At 37.7% G+C, this 18,566-nt stretch overlaps 1 protein-coding gene across 5 annotated transcripts in view; it reads right to left on the minus strand.

The window, feature by feature from the left end:
* Positions 1-1,850: 1,850 nt before the first annotated feature.
* The window catches only part of CD274 (CD274 molecule), a 34,280-nt gene continuing 17,564 nt past the window's right edge, over positions 1,851-18,566 (minus strand). For 3 of the 5 annotated variants that reach the window (XM_033124008.1, XM_033124007.1, XM_033124011.1), the window contains 6 exons: positions 17,287-17,352; positions 15,457-15,798; positions 9,418-9,702; positions 7,350-7,454; positions 5,768-5,827; positions 1,851-4,553 (listed from right to left, as the gene is read on the minus strand). In XM_033124008.1, coding sequence (XP_032979899.1) covers positions 4,531-4,553; positions 5,768-5,827; positions 7,350-7,454; positions 9,418-9,702; positions 15,457-15,798; positions 17,287-17,352 — 881 coding nt within the window. In that variant the 3' untranslated portion in view covers positions 1,851-4,530. The remainder of the gene's footprint in view (positions 4,554-5,767; positions 5,828-7,349; positions 7,455-9,417; positions 9,703-15,456; positions 15,799-17,286; positions 17,353-18,566) is intronic. The other 2 variants (XM_033124012.1, XM_033124010.1) reach the window with 2 other exon arrangements.

Raw genomic sequence — 18,566 nt, forward strand, 5'->3', positions numbered from 1 at the left:
GTAAGCAAACAATCAGCAAGAATTACAATCAAAACTCTCTTTTTAAAGTTTCCCAGTAATATCAGTGTAATTATGCAGTCTTATTTACTTATTTTTGCCTTTTTAGTGCCCCAATTTTCCTTAATGTTGCTGATTTGGCAGCCATCCAGGTAAACGTGATGCCCTTGTTTGCTACACCTCACTGCCAGCCCACAGCATTAAATAAGATGACATACGTAAATCTTAGTACCTGGCATAGAGTACATGCTCAGTAAACGATAATTATCCTGATTATTAATGATAAAATCCCACCACTAACAATTGCGTTGGTTTTCTCAAATTTCAACTTCTTTTAAAATATAAATAATTCTGGAAATATTTAAATTATAATAGGGGTAAGTTGGTTTATTAACTTTCCTGAAACTTTGGGATCCTGGGATAGGGAAAAAACATAAAAATGGAACACATGTCTTCACAAATTTGGCCAGGGATATCAATAGTGTAAAAGTTAATTTTGAATTATTTTTTCCCCTCCCTTCTTCCACACCCGCCACCCCCCTACACTCCAGTTCAAGCCGTTGTTTCTCAGTCTAGTTGCTCACAGGAGTTCACGGCAGCTGTCGTGCTCATGGCAGCACACAGCAGCTCACGTGAGCATTCCAGCTCCAGGGAGAGCCGTTGTTCACAATCTTAGTTGTAGAGGTCACAGCTCACTGGCCCATGTGGGAATCGAACCGGTGACCTCGGCATTAGGAACATGGTGCTCCAACCACCAGAGCCACCGGACTGGCCCTAATTTTGAATTCTAAGTTTTAAGATAGAAATAATTGATGTGTTTTCTAAAATAGTTAGATAAAAATATATTTGGTCCACTGTGGCAGATAGTCACATGCTTGTAAAAGGGAGTGGAGTAAAAGTTTAATGAAAGGTTATGGTCCATTTTTAGGCTAACTTTTGTATAATATGGACCCCTCCAATATTACAAAATTCCAGCTAGAACCATCACCACCAAAGCCAGCCAGAAAGACTAGTCAGAAAGGTGGGATATCCTGATGCCCAGCACCCATTTTTATTGCTTTGGTTGCCCAGCACCTGATATAAATATTCTACCATCATCATTTCTATAAAGATACTCTTTATAAAGATTCTTTTTTTAAATGTCGATCTGACCCACATTCTTAGAAATATCATCACTTTTTGAGAGTGTCTGATTCAGAGAAATGATCAAAAGTTTCTTTGAAGTAACCTTGATGACTAATTAAGCTAGATGACATATTAAAAGTTTCACACATCCTTGAAAGACAAGTATTGTCATTTGGTTTTAAAACTATAAATCCTCTTATGGTCCCATCCAATACCTGGCCTCAATCCTCAGCTTGGCTTCGTTCTAGGTTTCTCACTTCCTTTTCAGAAACTGAAGATTGAAATACATCCAGCTTCATATGCACTGGCTTACACATCCATGTTTACTGATCTGAGAAGAGTACTCTCATAAAGGAAAGCCCCTCTGTTTCCCACAGGTCTCCTGACCACTCCTTCCCCTCCACCTTCCCTCCCTCCCTCAGATCTTCAATAAGGAGGACACGATTTTGACTCTTCTTTTTGACACGGTCCTTAAAAGAAGCCATCGAGCGAGAGAGAATAAAATTTTTCAACACGTTCTTTTAAAAAATAATTCTTTTGCTATTTTTCATCATGCAGGATTCAAGGGTGTGCTGTGTAAACACAGAAGCTATGGAAAGAAAAGAACTAGGAAGGTGGCTGCAGATCTTTCAAGTGACCGTCTCCACTGGGATGTTAACCTGGGAGTGGTTTTATAAAATATGTAGAAAACAAGAAAATGGACATGCTGGTACACTGGAAACCAAATAAATAAGAATATTTTATTAAATTAATGCAGGTGTAAACAGTGACAACCAAACGCAGAATTAGATATCATCTCTGCCTATGCCATTTACAATGAAACACAAGACAAAGGGATAATATGCCTTATAAATCCAACACCATGAAACGGCATTAAGACTTAGGAATGGAGTGGCCTGTACTCGTATGTCTGGCTCAGCCAAAATCCTCGCTTGTACTTCACATAAACAGGGGTCACAGTCCAAATGAGCATGTGCAAAAAGACAACAGAAGACATTCTGTTGGAGATTCTGTTTCTTCAGCCTTGACACGTGGCAAAGCGAAGAAGGTTTTCCTTGTCATCAATCCAGGGAAATAGCTAAGAGGGAAGGAATACTCTGGGAGCTCCTGAGAGGGCATCAGAATCTCAATGCCTTTGGAAAGCAGCATGTTAAGAGGTCAGTGCAGTGATGAGAACCGGCAAGACTCATGGGTTTAAGCACAGATCATGTGCCTTTACCGGTACGGATGAGAATCTAGGGACAAGATACTCTATTGGAATTTCCAAAAAGAACATGAAATTTTGCAAGTGCAACATCAAAGTAAAGTTTATACTCAAGAGAAAACAGAAAGAAAAAATTCCAGATATGCTTCTGTCACACAGAATTAGTAATAAAGTTACCCTGTAGGACTCAGTTGACCCAATGTACCCTAGAGAACCCATAGGTCCCACTTTGAGAAACACAAAATAAACCAAATCCAAACTTACTCATAAAGCAAGTACTCAACAAATGCTGATTGTCAAAATGTAGGTGTAGTACGTACTTAGCACGTACCAAGTCTTATGAAAGATACTAAGAGTTTATAGAAAAGATGACCTAGAAACAAATAAAATAGTGCCTGACTTCTGGGAAATTCCAATGTGTTGTAGCTGCTACATAAGAAATAATATATTAAATAAAAAACAGCAAAGTGCACAGCAGGTATATTATGTGTTACCACTTATGTGAGAAAGAGGAAGAAATAAAAAATACACTTTTTATATACATTTCCACATATACTCATAGAATATTTTCAGAAGAATAATAAACAAAAGGCGGTTGCTTCTAGAAAGGGAAACTGGATGACTAGGAAGAAGGAATGGAGACTTTTTAATGTTTTCTATCGGATCTTCTGAATTTTAAATAACGGAAAGGTATGAATTCAAAATTCAACTGCATTTAAATAAAAAAGAGCTGCTATACAATACCAGACAGTATATAAGAAAGCATCAGATTGCGTAGTAAAGGCAAGTAAAGCAGGGGCAAATATATATTGATAGGAAAGGAATTTAAGAGTTATTGCCACTGTTTTAAAAGATATTGACTTCTCATAAACTAAAATTGCTTTGAATTTGAATAAACATTAAAATGTTTAAGTATTTTCAACTATCTAAGACCACAGTAACTGGCCCACCAGAGTGTCCCCTTGTTTTGGCAGCATTTCTAGACTTTTTTCCTTACACTACCTTTCTCCTCCAACACCTTATGCTATGACACTACACTAAACTGGAATGATGAATTTTCTTACCAATCTCCCCCATTGTTCTATAAGCTCCTATAGGGGAGATAATTTATCTTTCTCACATCTGTAGACTCACTGCCTGGCACAGGGATTGACATGCCAAGACATTTCTTAAATGTTTGCTGAATGAATGAATTTCTTAAAGTAAAACACAACTATAAATTGTATTCTAAAAGGACAGTGAGTGACAGTCCCAGAAATCTGAGGTCTGCTATTTACTGGCTTGGGCAAGTTATTTTATCTCTCTCTACTGCCTCAACTGTATAATCATAGAGTTTACCACAACACAGTTGTTACAGAATTAAATGAGATTATGTATATATTATGTACATAGTTGTAAAGCTGATATCTAAATGCAACAGATACTACGTAACATATTTTACCTTGAGGTCTGAGAATAAGATTATTGAGACATTTAAGGTCTGAGTATAAGATTATTCAAGTCATCCAAAGTATCAGTGAGTTAAATATACAAACCAATGGTTTGTTCTGTATGCTACCTATGTACCAATACTCATAGAGGATACAAAGCACCTTTCAAATATTATACATTTTACTGGACACACACGACGTTAAGCAGTAAATTTAGTTTGGTGACAAAATTTTAACTTCTATAATATATCTTCAAAATAAATCATTTATAAATACATTCACATGACAAGATCCTACAGCTTTAAAATAAATAGGAATAACTCATACTTAAATACGATTGCAACACAGGAACTGCCAATGACGCAGAAGACAAATCGAGACACTGAGTGAAGGCAAAGGGCACTTTTGCAGGAACTGACCATTAAATCAGGGAATCTCTACTTGTTTTCCTAGGATGAGTGATGGACAATTTGCATGGACACTCATCATTCAGAAGTGTCCTTTCTCCTTTTCATATGCACCAATGAGTCTCCCAGTCATTTTGAAGTACCAAGGATTCCTTCCAGGCTATCCTTTCTGTAATAACTCCCTCGTTCTTTGTTCTCCTCTTCTGCTTTCCCAGCTTCCATTTTCAGTGCTTGGGCCTTTTTGGTCTTACATCTTCTGCAGCCCACTGGCCTGGCCCGTTGTGTACCTCTGGTCATGCTTAGCCCTGACGAACTCAAGCGACAGGCTGAGAATCCCTGCTTTAAGATCAGCAATTTTGATGCTGGATTACGTCTCCTCAAATTGTGTATCTGGAGAGTAATAATGGGAAATATTTGACATTTGCTAGATGATTTAATGAATATGCAAGAATATAAAGAGGCAGATTATATTTTTGCCCAATTATCTTTACATAATAAAGGGTGACCAACCATCCTGGTTTTTCCAGGACTGTCCTAGTGTTAAAACTGAGCGTCTCGTGTCCTGAGAAACCCCCGAGTCCTGGGCAAACTGGGATGCTTGCTCAGCCTAGGATAATTCACACAACATTCACTCATTAGCTTTATAACAACACAAAGGAATCTACGGACCACAAAATGAACCCTGCCTGAGCTTGTCCAAACTAATTAGACTACATTAAACTTGGGCTTCTTGTGAAGTTTGGTTTCCAACTACATTAAAAAGAATTACACCTTCATATAAATTTCTTTTTAATTCAATCAGCTGGGTAAGGTGGTTCTGACCTTTTATAAACATAGACATTTGTGGCAAAATGGAATTAAGCAGATAGGTTAAGAGTAAGGTTCTCTGGTCAAGCTAGTGGGCCTGAAAGCCTGATTTTTATCACTTACCAGCTGTGTGTTTTGGGGCAATTTACATTATCTTCTTGGCCCTGTTTTCTCTACTATAAAGGAGGATAATCCTAGTATTTATCTCTTTGACTTGAGGGGGGTGTGGAAATTAAATGAGGTAGCACACATGAAGCAGTTAACACAGTGCCCGACACAAAACTTCTGTCTATCTATCTATCTATCTATCTATCTATCTATCTATCTATCTATCTATCTATCTACCCATCTGCCTACCCATCTATCTACCTACCCATCCATCCATCCATCCATCCATCCATCCATCCATCCATCCATCCATCATCTATTAGCTAGCTAGCTAGCTATCATCTCCCATTCACATAAGTCAACTTGGTCCCGTTGCAGAAGTTAGGCAGCCAAGCAATAGAAACCTAGCAGAGAGAACCTGCCTCCTCCCCATCTCCAGCCCTCCCACCCCCAAAACACATACAAAGCCGCTCATCGTTCTTTCCTCTCCAGGACCATCCCTAAATCTTCTCAGACTGTGGAAGGAATTCTTATATGAGAGTTGTGAGGCAAAAAGCCAGCAGTTATAACAGCCAGCATTCTTTAAAAGGGGGGAGGGCAGATTATGGCTGGTAAATTTCTCCTTGTTATTACTTTAACTTTTTGTTTCCTTTTCCTTCAACTTCCCCGATCACTGCTAATAATCTTACCATTTTGTTTCTTCAAATTAACGTCTTGAGTGCCACATTTTTCCACATCCATCATTCTCACTTGAAAAAAAAAAATCATTTTTATTTCCACAAAACACAATTCTGTGTCCCACACAGTGACTTAAGTTTAAATTCCAGGTTCCTACGAAACAGTTTTAATCCCCGAGGAAATCTGGGAGACTTCTTATTCCTTGGGTCCCAACCCCTGGGGTTAAGTCAACAGTTGAGGACACATGCTTTCGCTCCCAGATTTTCTTTAGGAGTATATACTTTTATTTTCCATCCTTCCCTCAGAGATGGACCATATTCTGAGGTAATTTATTATGCCTTGATTTTCTAGTCATTTCTAATGCCAACTAATTATTTTTCAAAAGGAAATATTCAAACTGCAAGTTGGCAACCATGACTTCCTTGAACAAATCAACTCTATCTCGGGATCTTCCTATCATTGAAAATCGATTATATTCTGGTTAACTGTCTCCGTTCTGTTTTTAGTCTATAGAAACAGCAGCCTTCACTCCCTCAGTTATACTCCTTTCCCACATCCACCTACCCTCTTAAGGGGTTGTGGGGAATTTCTTAACGACTACTGGAATTCCCTTCCATTTTCTACTTCTCTATTTTTGTCATCAGATAGCTCTATGTGAATCTTCCCTTGGTATACTTCTCAAAGTAATGGAGAACTGTTTACTCTGAATCATCTTAAAATGGGAGGAAATTATTTGAATAGACTCATTTTCCTATATTTTCATTGTGGCTGCAAGTAAATAGAGAGATTTAGAAAACTACGTAACACCCTCAGCCAGAAATCTTGCAAACTACTCTATGGTAAAAGTATCACAGCTCTACAGAATGAACTATTTGTGTAACTTACACAAATAGTTGCTGGTTTCTGGGGCCCAGAAACCAGCTCAATATAACAGTGCAACTAACTGCAAGACTCAAAGTTAACCAAAACTAACAGGCATTTTAGCTTTCTCTCTCCTGTAAGTCTGTGATTATTTATAAAATGGAAAGAACCTGTATCACACTTGGTCTTTTTCAGCCTGCTTACATACCTGTTCTCCCATCCCATCCTGTACACATGGGTCTTCACCCAGCAATCCTGCACAGCTTCACTATAATTGCTACTAAACAGCGGCATGTCTTTATGCCACCTTGCAAAGGCAAGTCAGGTTCCCCTGCAGTTACGATCCAACTCTCACCCCCTCAGAAATGCTACGACCGTGTTCACCATTGCCCTCCAATGTAGGTGATACTGCTGAAGAGCAAAATGAGCAGGACAGGAGGAAGAGGTGATCCACAGGTTCACACAGTGGCATCGCTAGCACCTACTTTGCATAACTGAAAATTGGCCCTGAAAGGGATGGCTAATAGGAAGGCAATATTCTATAAATCAGTGTTTCCTGGTGGGGGCATGGCTAGCACTGTGGGTGGGACAATTCCCTGTGACTTGGGACTGCCCTGCACCTTACAGCAGATTTAGCATCCTTGGCTTTGCCTACTAAGTGCCATTGGAACAACAGTAGCACCCCCATACATTCCCCCACACCCCCTGAGATCATTGCAATAAAGGAAATACCATCTCTTTTTAGGCAGAAGATGACTGTCAGGGCTACAAGTAACAACGGGATGGCTCCCACAATTGCCAAGTGAGTCCTTGTATTTGCTGGAGCTGTAGGTCGTTCTAAAAAAAGAATACAACAAAAAGAAACTAAAGATAAAATTTCGATGAGAAGGGGTCAAGAGAATAATCATCCTTGAAGTTTAATTTAGGTTAGCTTTAGGTTAATTTTCTTAAATACCCAAAGTTCCTGGCCAATGAATGGCTGGAATGGTGAGATACTTCTGATATGAAAATGGGAGCAGCTTGGAAAAGTGGAAGAAGCCCAGGCTTTGGATAAATGGACCTGGAGTTAAATTCTGCTGCCACTCACTAGCTTTGACATCTCTGACAAGTCCTTTAACCAGCCTACAAAATGGAAATGATAACTTTTGTGAGGCTAATGTGTGCAAAGTACTTAGCATAGGACTAGAGGGAATGGTGGCTCAGTACTAAATGGCGGCCTTGATTATTTCACTTTGTCTTGCATTCTTTAATACAGAAGCTAACTGTACATGGCAAAGATGGAACATGAACTAGCTAGCACTGCCAAAGAACTCCTACGTCTTTATGTCTGTGGTCATGATCAGGGACCAATGTTTGTTATCTTTTCTTTCTCCAAAATCTGAACATCTTGAGACATCTAATCATTGGTACCTCTCACCAATCTCCCAAGCTCTGTCTGGGGGCCCATGAAAGAAGGAAAAGGGGTCCCATGGCAAATGGTGCTCAGAGAATGATAATTCCCACCTCCCACCATTAGTCATGATCCCTGACTACCTGGGTCAAGCTTTAAAGCAGCCAGACTTTGTTTAGCAGCTTACAGTTTATAAAGCCTGTTCGTATCTATTTTATTTGAGTGTCAAAATAAGCTTATGAGTTAGGTGTGTCAGGTATTAAAAGAAAATCCCCAGGTTACAGATGAGGAAACAGACTCTAAGCAGTTAGGTGAGTAATCCCAGGTCTTCCCACAAATAAATTGTCATAAAACAGCTTTTAACTGGCAGGAACCCACTAATGCAGTTTCTACCGCTACCCCAGTGACAGCATCTCTCATTATCTAAACTTTTTTGCTCTTTTTGTTCACAGTACCACTCTGGATTTTATTTTCCTATCGCCTGACTTTCCTACCGAATGTTTCAGTTGTTTTCTCTGAAGTATCTGAAGCTTTACTGTCCACATCTAGTGGGGGAGGGCGGTGAGAAGCGCTTCTCAGAACACCTCTGGTTTCATATTAACATCATGCTCTCTCACCTCACTTTCTCTAAATGTCTGAGCCTTTCATCAAACTGTATCCTGCCTTACCCACTTTCCTCATTTCTGTAGGGCAGGGTGACAAAAAAAAAAAAAAGTTGAATCTGCACATGCCAAGCATCTCAAGTCGTTGTCATGCTCTGTACCTCATTTATCCCTGGGACAACATAACTTGATAGGTTATAACCATATAGGAAAGTGAAGCATGCAGCAGCTAAGTAACTTGCCCATGGACATACAGCCTTATGTCCTACACACTAAGCAGACTGCCTTGAGCTGGAATGTCACAGACAACCTTGGGGGAGGCAGATGGAGAGGAAGGATCTCTCCCATTTGGAATAAGATAGAAAAGTACATTCCATTTGCTCCCTGTCATAGAAACCCTGGAAAGAAAGGAGCAGCTCTATGTGCTCAGCTTTGGATCCCTGAAACATGGCCTTAGTTGAGTTTTCCTCTCAGGTGCTCCCCTAAGTCCCCCAGCCACAAGAGCAGTTCCTGTTTCCTGATCTGTTTCCTGGAGAGTGTGAACTGTCTTACTCTTCTATAAGCCTCCAATGCCTAGCGCATTGGCCATATTCAATAAATATTTGCTGAATCTTTATTAAATAGCAATATGACTTGGATGAATGGAGGTGAGGGAGCAGGATGCATTTTGTAAATATAGTGCTATTCATTCATTCATTCAACCATTCATTCATTCAACAAACAATGAATGACTATGATGAGCAGGCATCATGCTAGGTGTCTGGTAATAGCTCTAGGCACATTGTAATTGACACATTCAGAATATCACCTGGGATGACCAACTCAGCTGTACTGTTTTCCTCAGGACTTGATCCCCGAAAAGTGCAGTAGAAAATCTCGTTAGCTGTTGTGTTGATTCTAAGTGTGCTGGTTACATTCAGAAGTTTCTCCTTTCTCTTGGAATTGGTGATGGTGGTTTCGCCACTCAGTTGTTGGTGGTCTCTGCTTGTCCAGATGACTTCAGCCTCCGGGTAACCCTCAGCCTGACATGTTAGTTCATGTTCAGAGGTGACTGGATCCACAGAAATTTTCTGGTTGATTTCGCGGTATCGGGCTAGGTCAGGAGCAAAAAGAAGTCAGGGCTTTCACTTAGCACAGAAGTAGATGTGTGGTTTGGTGTTGTCTGTATTAGAAAGACTATCAATCCAGGCTGGTTTTCATAGAAATAAACTCAATGCTCAGAGGTCTCAGCAGTGGGGAACCCCTGTTAGTTTTGCCTCAACTCTTCTGTTCATAAGGCCAAGTTTGGGCTTACAGGAACAATTACCTTGCTATATGTATCATATTGCTATTTTTATTGGGCTCAAATAGATAGATTAATTTAAAAAGAATTGTCATCTTTAAATGAGTAGTCATTCTATCCAAATACAAGACATGTTTGTCCATTTACTCAAGTTTTCATGTTTCTTGGTAAAGTTTTATAATTTTTACATAGGGCATATTTCTTCTTAAATTTATTCCTGGATATTTACTTTTTGTTGTTGTAATGCTGCCTTTATAAACATGAATTTCTCCAGCTGGCCAGCACTGTTTTCTTAGACTACTTAATAAATAGAAAATCCAATTTTGATGTGCCATTCACTTTTTCAACTTTAGGTCACGGATCAGAAATTAGGTATGAAAATAGAATGATGTCATTGTGAAAATTGGTACATGTTCCTGGATGAAACTTTTTAAAGTTGAAATTTATTTGTTATTTTAAAATAGTTTTAGATTTATAGAAAAGTTGCAAAGATAGTACATACAGAGTTCTATCATACCTCTCCCCCAGGATCTCCCATTGTTCACACATTACCATGGTACATACTTCACACTTTGTTCCATTTTATTAGTTTTTCCCTGCTGTCCTTTTTTTTGTTGTTCTAGGATCTTATCCAGAATACCACATTATAATACTCATTTTCAAAACCTTTCATGCTGGCTATTATAATAAATCATTTAAATAGTTATTACATACAAGGAAGAAAGTTTGATTAAATTTTAGATCATTGGTTTGGGAACGTTTAAGGATTAACATACCCAGTGTACTATTATTTAATGCATTTACATCACCTAAGATTTTTATTCATATTTATTCATTACAAGTATGTTAGCATGTTACTATTCTGTTGGTATAATCTTTATTTCACTCCTCGTACTTTAGTGTAGTGGTCCACCTAGAGACTTAACTCTGCATTCCTTTACCAAAGTCATAACAAAGGCTTTGTGATATGATACATTCATATATTCACAGAGATTTAATACAAAACAGCCAGGAACAAACAAAACTGAAATGATGTGATATTTTTGTGCTCTTCTATCAGTAAAATTAACAATGGAAACACAATCAATGGAAACATAACAATGGAAATCAACATAATCACAACTGAAAACACATACATAATGGTTCTCATCAGTGCTTGAGTCCTCAATCTTGTATGTCATGTGTAAGAATCATTTTTTTAAAAATGAATCCACTGATTATACTTCATGAAATAATATTTGTCATAACAGGGTCTGTAGCACATAGCTTGATTTCTGGGCAATTAAAATTTCAAGCCTAAAATCGCAATTAATGATAAAATGTTAAAGGTAAAATATTTGCTTGTTTACTCTTCTATTATCATTTTAAAAAAATAAAGGAGAATCTTGTTTCATGCCTTGGCACATATATAAATGTGGTGCAACTTTAAGGGCCCAACAAATGAGCGGATTCATTCCACTCGTTGATTAAATATCCACTATATTAGTCTCCAAAGTGGGGCACATGTGTTGGGGTATAGGAAGAAAATATTAGAACTTCACTTATATGCATTTTTATCATAACAATTAAGAAACAACATAAACTTAATAAGCTTTACTGATTGACACGGCCTCACTTTGTGTGCCACATGAGGGTCTTGTGGAAAGGGGGGAGATTTATGATACCCAAGGAAGGATAGTGACTCATTTAGGCTTATTATAGATTTTCAGATTCTCTCATCTAAGTTTAACTAAACTAACCTGTTTAAAAAATAAACAACTAATTAAAAAGTTTCCTACAAAGAAACTGAGGGTTGAAGATAATACTAATAATTCAAGCACAAACCAAAAGGAAATGCCAGCACAGACACTTTTAAACACAATTTTGTGAAGTTAAAACAGTAAGTAACTAATTGAACCTGACAAAGTGTTGATTAAAAGATTAAGACCATCTATCTTTGTTAATGATGAATTTCACCTAAGGTGTATTATACCCAAAAATATTAGCTAATGATAGCGAAGCATCATAATTAGCAAGAAATTGAAAATATTATTTATTAAATTTTACTTCATACATTTAAATTCCTATTTTTGTACACTTACATAATGTATAATGTATTAGCTTGAACCATATGAAATTGGTGATGTTCAATTTATTTTGCCTTCTAAAAATATCATTTCTTAGGATATAACCTATGTATCAGCACAAGTATATTCTTCATAACTACGCACACACGTTAGTTTAACATGCATTATTGATGGGGTAGGTAATCAAAAACATTTGCTGGCTCCTGGTTTACTAGATCTAGAGCACACATGGGCTAATGCAATGGTCACATCAAGACCAAGAAAAGTTCACCGCAGTTTTGAAGTTAATATATAACTCAATACACACTCCAAAAGTACAAATACAGGCAGTAAAACCTGGTTGTGAAGCACAGAGACTTCAGAGCCAGATGGCTTAAGTTTAGAACCTGGCTTTGCCACTTAACCACTGAGTGAACTTGGTCAAATTGCTTAATTTCTCTGGAACTCAGTTTCCTCATCCGTAAAATAAGAATAACATCACATATCATTGACTCTAAGATGCCATCTATTGACAGACACCCTCAGATTTCAGAGATACAAAGTGTGAAAAACATGCCTCTTAGACATGATGAAGACGCTACCCCATAGAATCATTTGAGGATTAAATGAGTTAATATAGGCAAAGTGTTCAGGACAGTGCCTGGACCTCATAAATACTACCTAAATGTTAGTTACTATTACTATTACTACTAGAGATGGTCCGCCCCCTTTTCTTACTACTACCACTTATGTGCACTCATTAGAAAGTACTGGCAGTTCCTGATGAGCAGTCTTGGAAATAAATTTTCACATATCCAAACCTGTTCATGTTTCAAAATGTTTAGGCTTATCTTATTTGAGGGAATATGTCACTCATTCATTCAACAAGTATTTTTTGTGTGCTCTTGTCACACTACTACTCTCATATGCCAAGTTCTAGGGATACAGAAATGAATAAAACTGACTAAATCCTTGCATTTGTGGAGCATATATTCTAGAAGGAGGAAAGAGTTGATAAACAAAATAGATAGGTGCATTTATATGATACATTACATGATATATTAGATGGGTATAAAAGCTATAGAGAAAACTTAAACAGAGCTGGTTGGTAAATCTGGGGGAGAGATGGGGTTGGTGGGGAATGAGAGCAGTTAATCCTTGGTCCACATGAACAAATTAGCTTTATCAAGTTAACTATGCAATATTTGTTCTTTCAGTTGCCTAATCCCACTTAAGGTCATGAAAGTATAAAGAGGCACTTCATTTTCCCTGCTATTAGGTTCAACCATTAAGGAAAAACAACATTTTCAATTGAAAGTCAAATACCTGACAGTCTGGTATTTAAGTATAGTAACATCCAAAGTGATGATAAAAATTGAGTTAATCCAAAACTAAACTCTTCCAAATTTCAGTTTTGAAATGTTTCACCTTTAAAATCCCATGGTGAGTAAACTCCCTGTGGGGAAGCTGTGTTACCACATGTTTGCAGTGATGGGAAGAGAAGCCTGTCAATGTTACTGTGAAATCATTTGCTTATGGAGATGACTCAGAAATTCTACTTCCTTGAGATGAATAGCTCACTGCATCACTGCAATTGAAAACTGGTGGTTAGCTCACTCTCAGTACAGCTCAATTCAATGCCTACGACCACTACATGGAAATGACAACAAGATGGATTGGGACAAGGATGCCAATTTAGCAACTTATAATACAAAATGGAATACTCAAACAAATCAGATGTTGGTTATCTGCTTTGCTCCATCAGGAACTCCTCCTTGGAATAACCATCAGAGCCAGAGATTTCCTAATGTGTCACACCATAGGAAAGGAAATTACAATTCCACAAAGGACATTACAAAACCCAGATGACCTGGAAAAACACATTTCCTCACTTACAGGGACAGCTGACCCACTCTCTGCATACTCCCAACAGGCTAATGAGAGACCTTTTCTGGAAGCAGAAACTTACACCCTATACATCCTTCTACCTGACTGCCAGGCTTATGCTCTTCCTTGCCACTCAAGATCCAGCAATGCTGGCTGTTTATAGGGGTAAGTCTAGATAATTCTCTCATGCCTTGAAATACAGTAGGTGACTGATATTTGCAGATGGACTGAAGAAAATTTGAAAATCCCAACTTGGGATCCCACTATCCATGAATATCACTGTTCTGGAGAAGCATATGATAAAATATAATTAAAATTAAATCTACTCCACAACAGAAGTGATATCTTCTTGACAATAGCATTAATGAGCCAGAATCATAAACCCACTAACATACCACAAAAATAAAAGCCTTTCTCCTAATTCCTATATAATTTTGATTTTGAGTGTATAATGATCAGTTATCTCTTTATGATAGATGTAAACTTTTTATGCTTATATTATCGCCCTTCAGATTGATGGTAATTAGTCCAGGACTGGAAAGACCAGGGATGAGGATTTAATGCTAGTCACATATTAAAAGGTCATCACATGAAGAAAAGAAGCAGGCAGATAATTTCAAAACTATAAGAAGAGAGGGCAGATCTCAACTCAACATCAGGAATTAATTTCAATAGGCTATGGAAGGGGGATTCAAATGACAGGGGTGTCACTGTCAGAAGTACGTGAGCAGAACACCCTTTGGGGGATTTCTGTTCTTTGGGAGTTTGGATTAGCAGCTCTTGCCTGGGATCCTTCAGCTCTCAATTCTAGGAATCTTAAGAGTGAAAGCAGAGTGGTCAGCTAAGGTGTTTTCCTTTACTTAGCTAGTTGCCGCCCAAAACTTTGAACCCTGGTGACCTGATGACATAGTTGTAGGTCAGTACCCAGGAATTTGACACTCACAGTTCCTCTTTAACACTCCAAGATAACATTGGTATAGATTTTCAAGACGAATGTATGCCCAGGGAGCATAGTTTATACCACCGCTAAAGAAGAATAGTTTGCTCTATACTTGACATAATTATTTTTTGCCTTCATAGATTGACTTCAAGTCTTTTTGAATGTGAACCTTACAGTGGGGTTTGTCTTTAATATATTTATTTGGGTTTGATATAGAGAGATTCAAAGGAAGGAAAATGCTGGCAGACCTAATAAAATGAAAAAATAACAGTTGAATTAAAAAATAATAATTTCCTGAAGGGGCACATAAATAGTAGTTACCTGGTTATGTTTGTGTGCCACAGAAGATGGTCATGAAGGGAGGAGGGACACTTTTGTTTTCATTTTATTCCCTTCCACAGTATCTGAATTATTTGCAAATACATGTCTTACTTTTATAATAATAAAATGTAAAGACTAGAAATTTATTTGTAGGAAAACTGAACATACAGTAGAACATGGCTCTGTCATGTTTGGTTCTGGGTTGCTAGGGACCGTCGAATACGAGGTGCTCAAGAAATGGATGAGTGTGTGAATGAATGAACAAACAGACTGCTGCTGTGGAGAGTAAGGCTGGACTTTCAAGAAGGCAACGTTCTCAATGGGTTACAATTTTCATAAATATTAGCCTCTTTTATCTATAATACTTCTTACCATTGACTTTCAAAGTAATCCGCTTGTAGTCGGCACCTCCATAGCTGATCAAGCAGCGGTAAACGCCTGCATCCTGCAATTTCACATCTGTGATCTGAAGTGCAGCCTTTCCCAAGGAGAGCTGGTCTTTCATCAGCTGGGCCCTCTGGCTGTAGCTACTGTGCTGAACCTTCAGGTCTTCCTTCCCATTTACAAATTGAATAATTTTTTTATCCTCCATTTCCCAGTAGACAATTAATGCAGACAGGTCTAATTGCTTTTCTACTGGGAATCTGCATTCCATTGTCACATTGCTGCCATACTCTACCACATAGAGGTCCTTGTTAACTGTGATAGTAAATGCTGAAAAGAAAGATGACCGATCTTCAGAAGGTGGAAAATTCCTCAAAAAATTTACAGAATGAGTACACGGTTTACAAACATTTTATCTGGTCACTAATGTGAAAATTGTCTAAGGATTTACTTTCCTAAAATACATATTTTATCCAGTAGGCTTGAAACATGTTTTGGGGTACTATATCTCATCCCTGAGTTAGAATAATAAAATTAGTTAAAGCAACTTGTCCCCAAATTCATTAACATACATTACTGTAGAAATATTATATGGTGATAGTGTACTGATAACCAGAAGACTTTGTTTCATGTGGACAACCCCACAATGTCCTTTAACTGGACAACTATTTGCCTTCTGCCTGATAATCTGAATGACAGACTCCAATACAGTCATGTGCCGCTTAATGATGGGGATATATTCCGAGAAATGCATCATTAGGTGATTTCGGTGTTGTGCAAACATCATAGAGTGCGTTTATACAAACCTAGACGGTATAGCCCACTACACACCTAGGCTAGATGATATAGCCTGTTGCTCCTAGACCACAAGCCTGCATAGCATGTTACTGTATAAAACAACATGAGAGTAAATCAAGCACAAGAGAAAAAGATGCACTCAAGAGACGTAATAAGCACATATATATGACTTCGGCAGACGTAACATGGCATAATATTTAAGAGCAAGATTTTTAAATAAGTTTAAAGAGTACACTTTAAAATAATGATAAAAAGTATAGTATGGTAGATATGTGAAGCAGTGACAGTCGTTTAGCATCGTTATCGAGTATTATATATGTCCACAGTTGTATGTGCTATACTTTTATATACGACTGGCAGCACAGTAGGTTTGTTTCCACCAGCATCTCCACAAACACATGAGTAATGTGCTGCACTGTGACTTTACAATAGCTATGACATCACTAGGTGACAGCAAATTTTCAGCTCCATTACAATCTGATGGGACCACCATGATATATACACAGTCTATTGTTGACCGAAACATCTTTATTCAGTGCAAGACTGTAGTCCCATCTTCTTACTGCCCTAAACTCTTGATCAGTTGTCTGGCCAGCGGTACGTGGGTATGGAGACTTAGGGAGGGTCTCGGGGGGATGGCAGTGTCGTGCTACCCTGACACTTCCCATGTACATTATTATTCTTCCTTCAAGTACACTCTAGGTGGACAGAATGATCCTGCCCTTGTTTAAAACAAATACATAAAAGTATACACATAGGTCATTTCCCAAGATATTGTCAGTATTTATACCTGGGAAATGCGTAATGGGTTCATTTTGTTTCTTTCAGTTTGTCCATATTGCCTTTATCTTTGTCTTATGATAGGAGTTTATGAAATATGTTTATGAAATAAAGAAGGAAAAAATACAACATCTTATTTATTAAACAATATATATCCATTTTAAGTTATTTTAGTTTTTAACTTCTGGTTAAAATATTTTAAATGTAGAATCTAACAAAAGGATTGGCTTGGCGTCTTACCTTTCAGCAAATGACAGTAGGCCATGAATGTAAAGCCACTAAATATCCTCATTTTTCTGAAATGACCTAATTTTGGAAAACACAAAAAGAAAACTGTTTTACTCAATAGTTGAATACCCAGACCTTATGGGACTTGGCAGTTCTAATTGAAACAGTCTTCTGATAACCAGACAATGACTGACTTGTAAGTACGGAACTGCAGCAGGGGATTTAGAAGTTCAGTACCGTCACTTAACATCCCAGAGCCATATAAAACCAAGTTTCAAAAGTTACTATGATGAGAATTTAAAAATTTAATTACAAGCCCTGAAGAAAAACTTGTAATGCACACTCAAAAGAAGTCAAGAAAAAAAATGTTGCACCAAAATCCTCTCAACTATTTCATGTTTTTTTCTATAATATTAACATCTAGAAATTCAAACCTGCCTTATATAAAACTTCAAAGCAAGGAGAATCCGACTTACACATCTCTCATCTTTCAATTCTCCCCCAACCTTCCAGCAGCTGCATATTTTCATCATACCCTTGAACTATTCAAGCCTTCCATATCACTATTCCAACCATGTCAGCTCTCCTCCAGGTGCCATCCTTCAAAAATCTCCTCTTCTATCCTTCATTTATTCCAGATAATAAATACTATTCCTGCAATAAACTGATTCCATTAGTAGCAGGGAGAATGAGAAGGAGAAACAGTTGGATTTGACTAATTCATACTAACATGTGAATGACTCACAGCCACTCTGCCAGGGGCATCTGCCTAGATTCTAGTCTTTATTTTGTCATCCTACTTGAAATTCTCCCAATTCTTTCTCAGCACACACCAACTGAGCACCGACTCTGTGCCAGGCACTATTTTAGGCACTGGGGAAACAGCAGTGAGCAAGAAAAAAAACTCCCTCTTCTCTTGGAGCTTGTATTCAATTAGGGAATACATAAAGAAGACTTACTGATTTCAGCCAATCTGTCTATTTAACAAAACATTTTCTCTCTTGTGTTATACATACATTTATACACTTTGAGAAGAAAGTTAGTTTTCCCTCTTCGGGTCTCTTTGACCTCTGTATACATTTAAAAACTCACAAAGGCTCAACTAATCAATGCTACACATATATAAGGCAAAAGATTAATGCTGCTAATACATAGCTCCTAAAAATTTATAAAAAAAACTACACACAACCCAACAGGAAAATGAGCAAAAGGTTCTAACACACAGTTCAGAGAATAAGAACTACAACTGACATCTAAATATAGGAAAGACTGCTCAACCTAACCAATAAAAA

This window comes from Rhinolophus ferrumequinum, chromosome 12 (genome assembly GCF_004115265.2).
Source record: "Rhinolophus ferrumequinum isolate MPI-CBG mRhiFer1 chromosome 12, mRhiFer1_v1.p, whole genome shotgun sequence".
NCBI lineage: Eukaryota > Metazoa > Chordata > Mammalia > Chiroptera > Rhinolophidae > Rhinolophus > Rhinolophus ferrumequinum.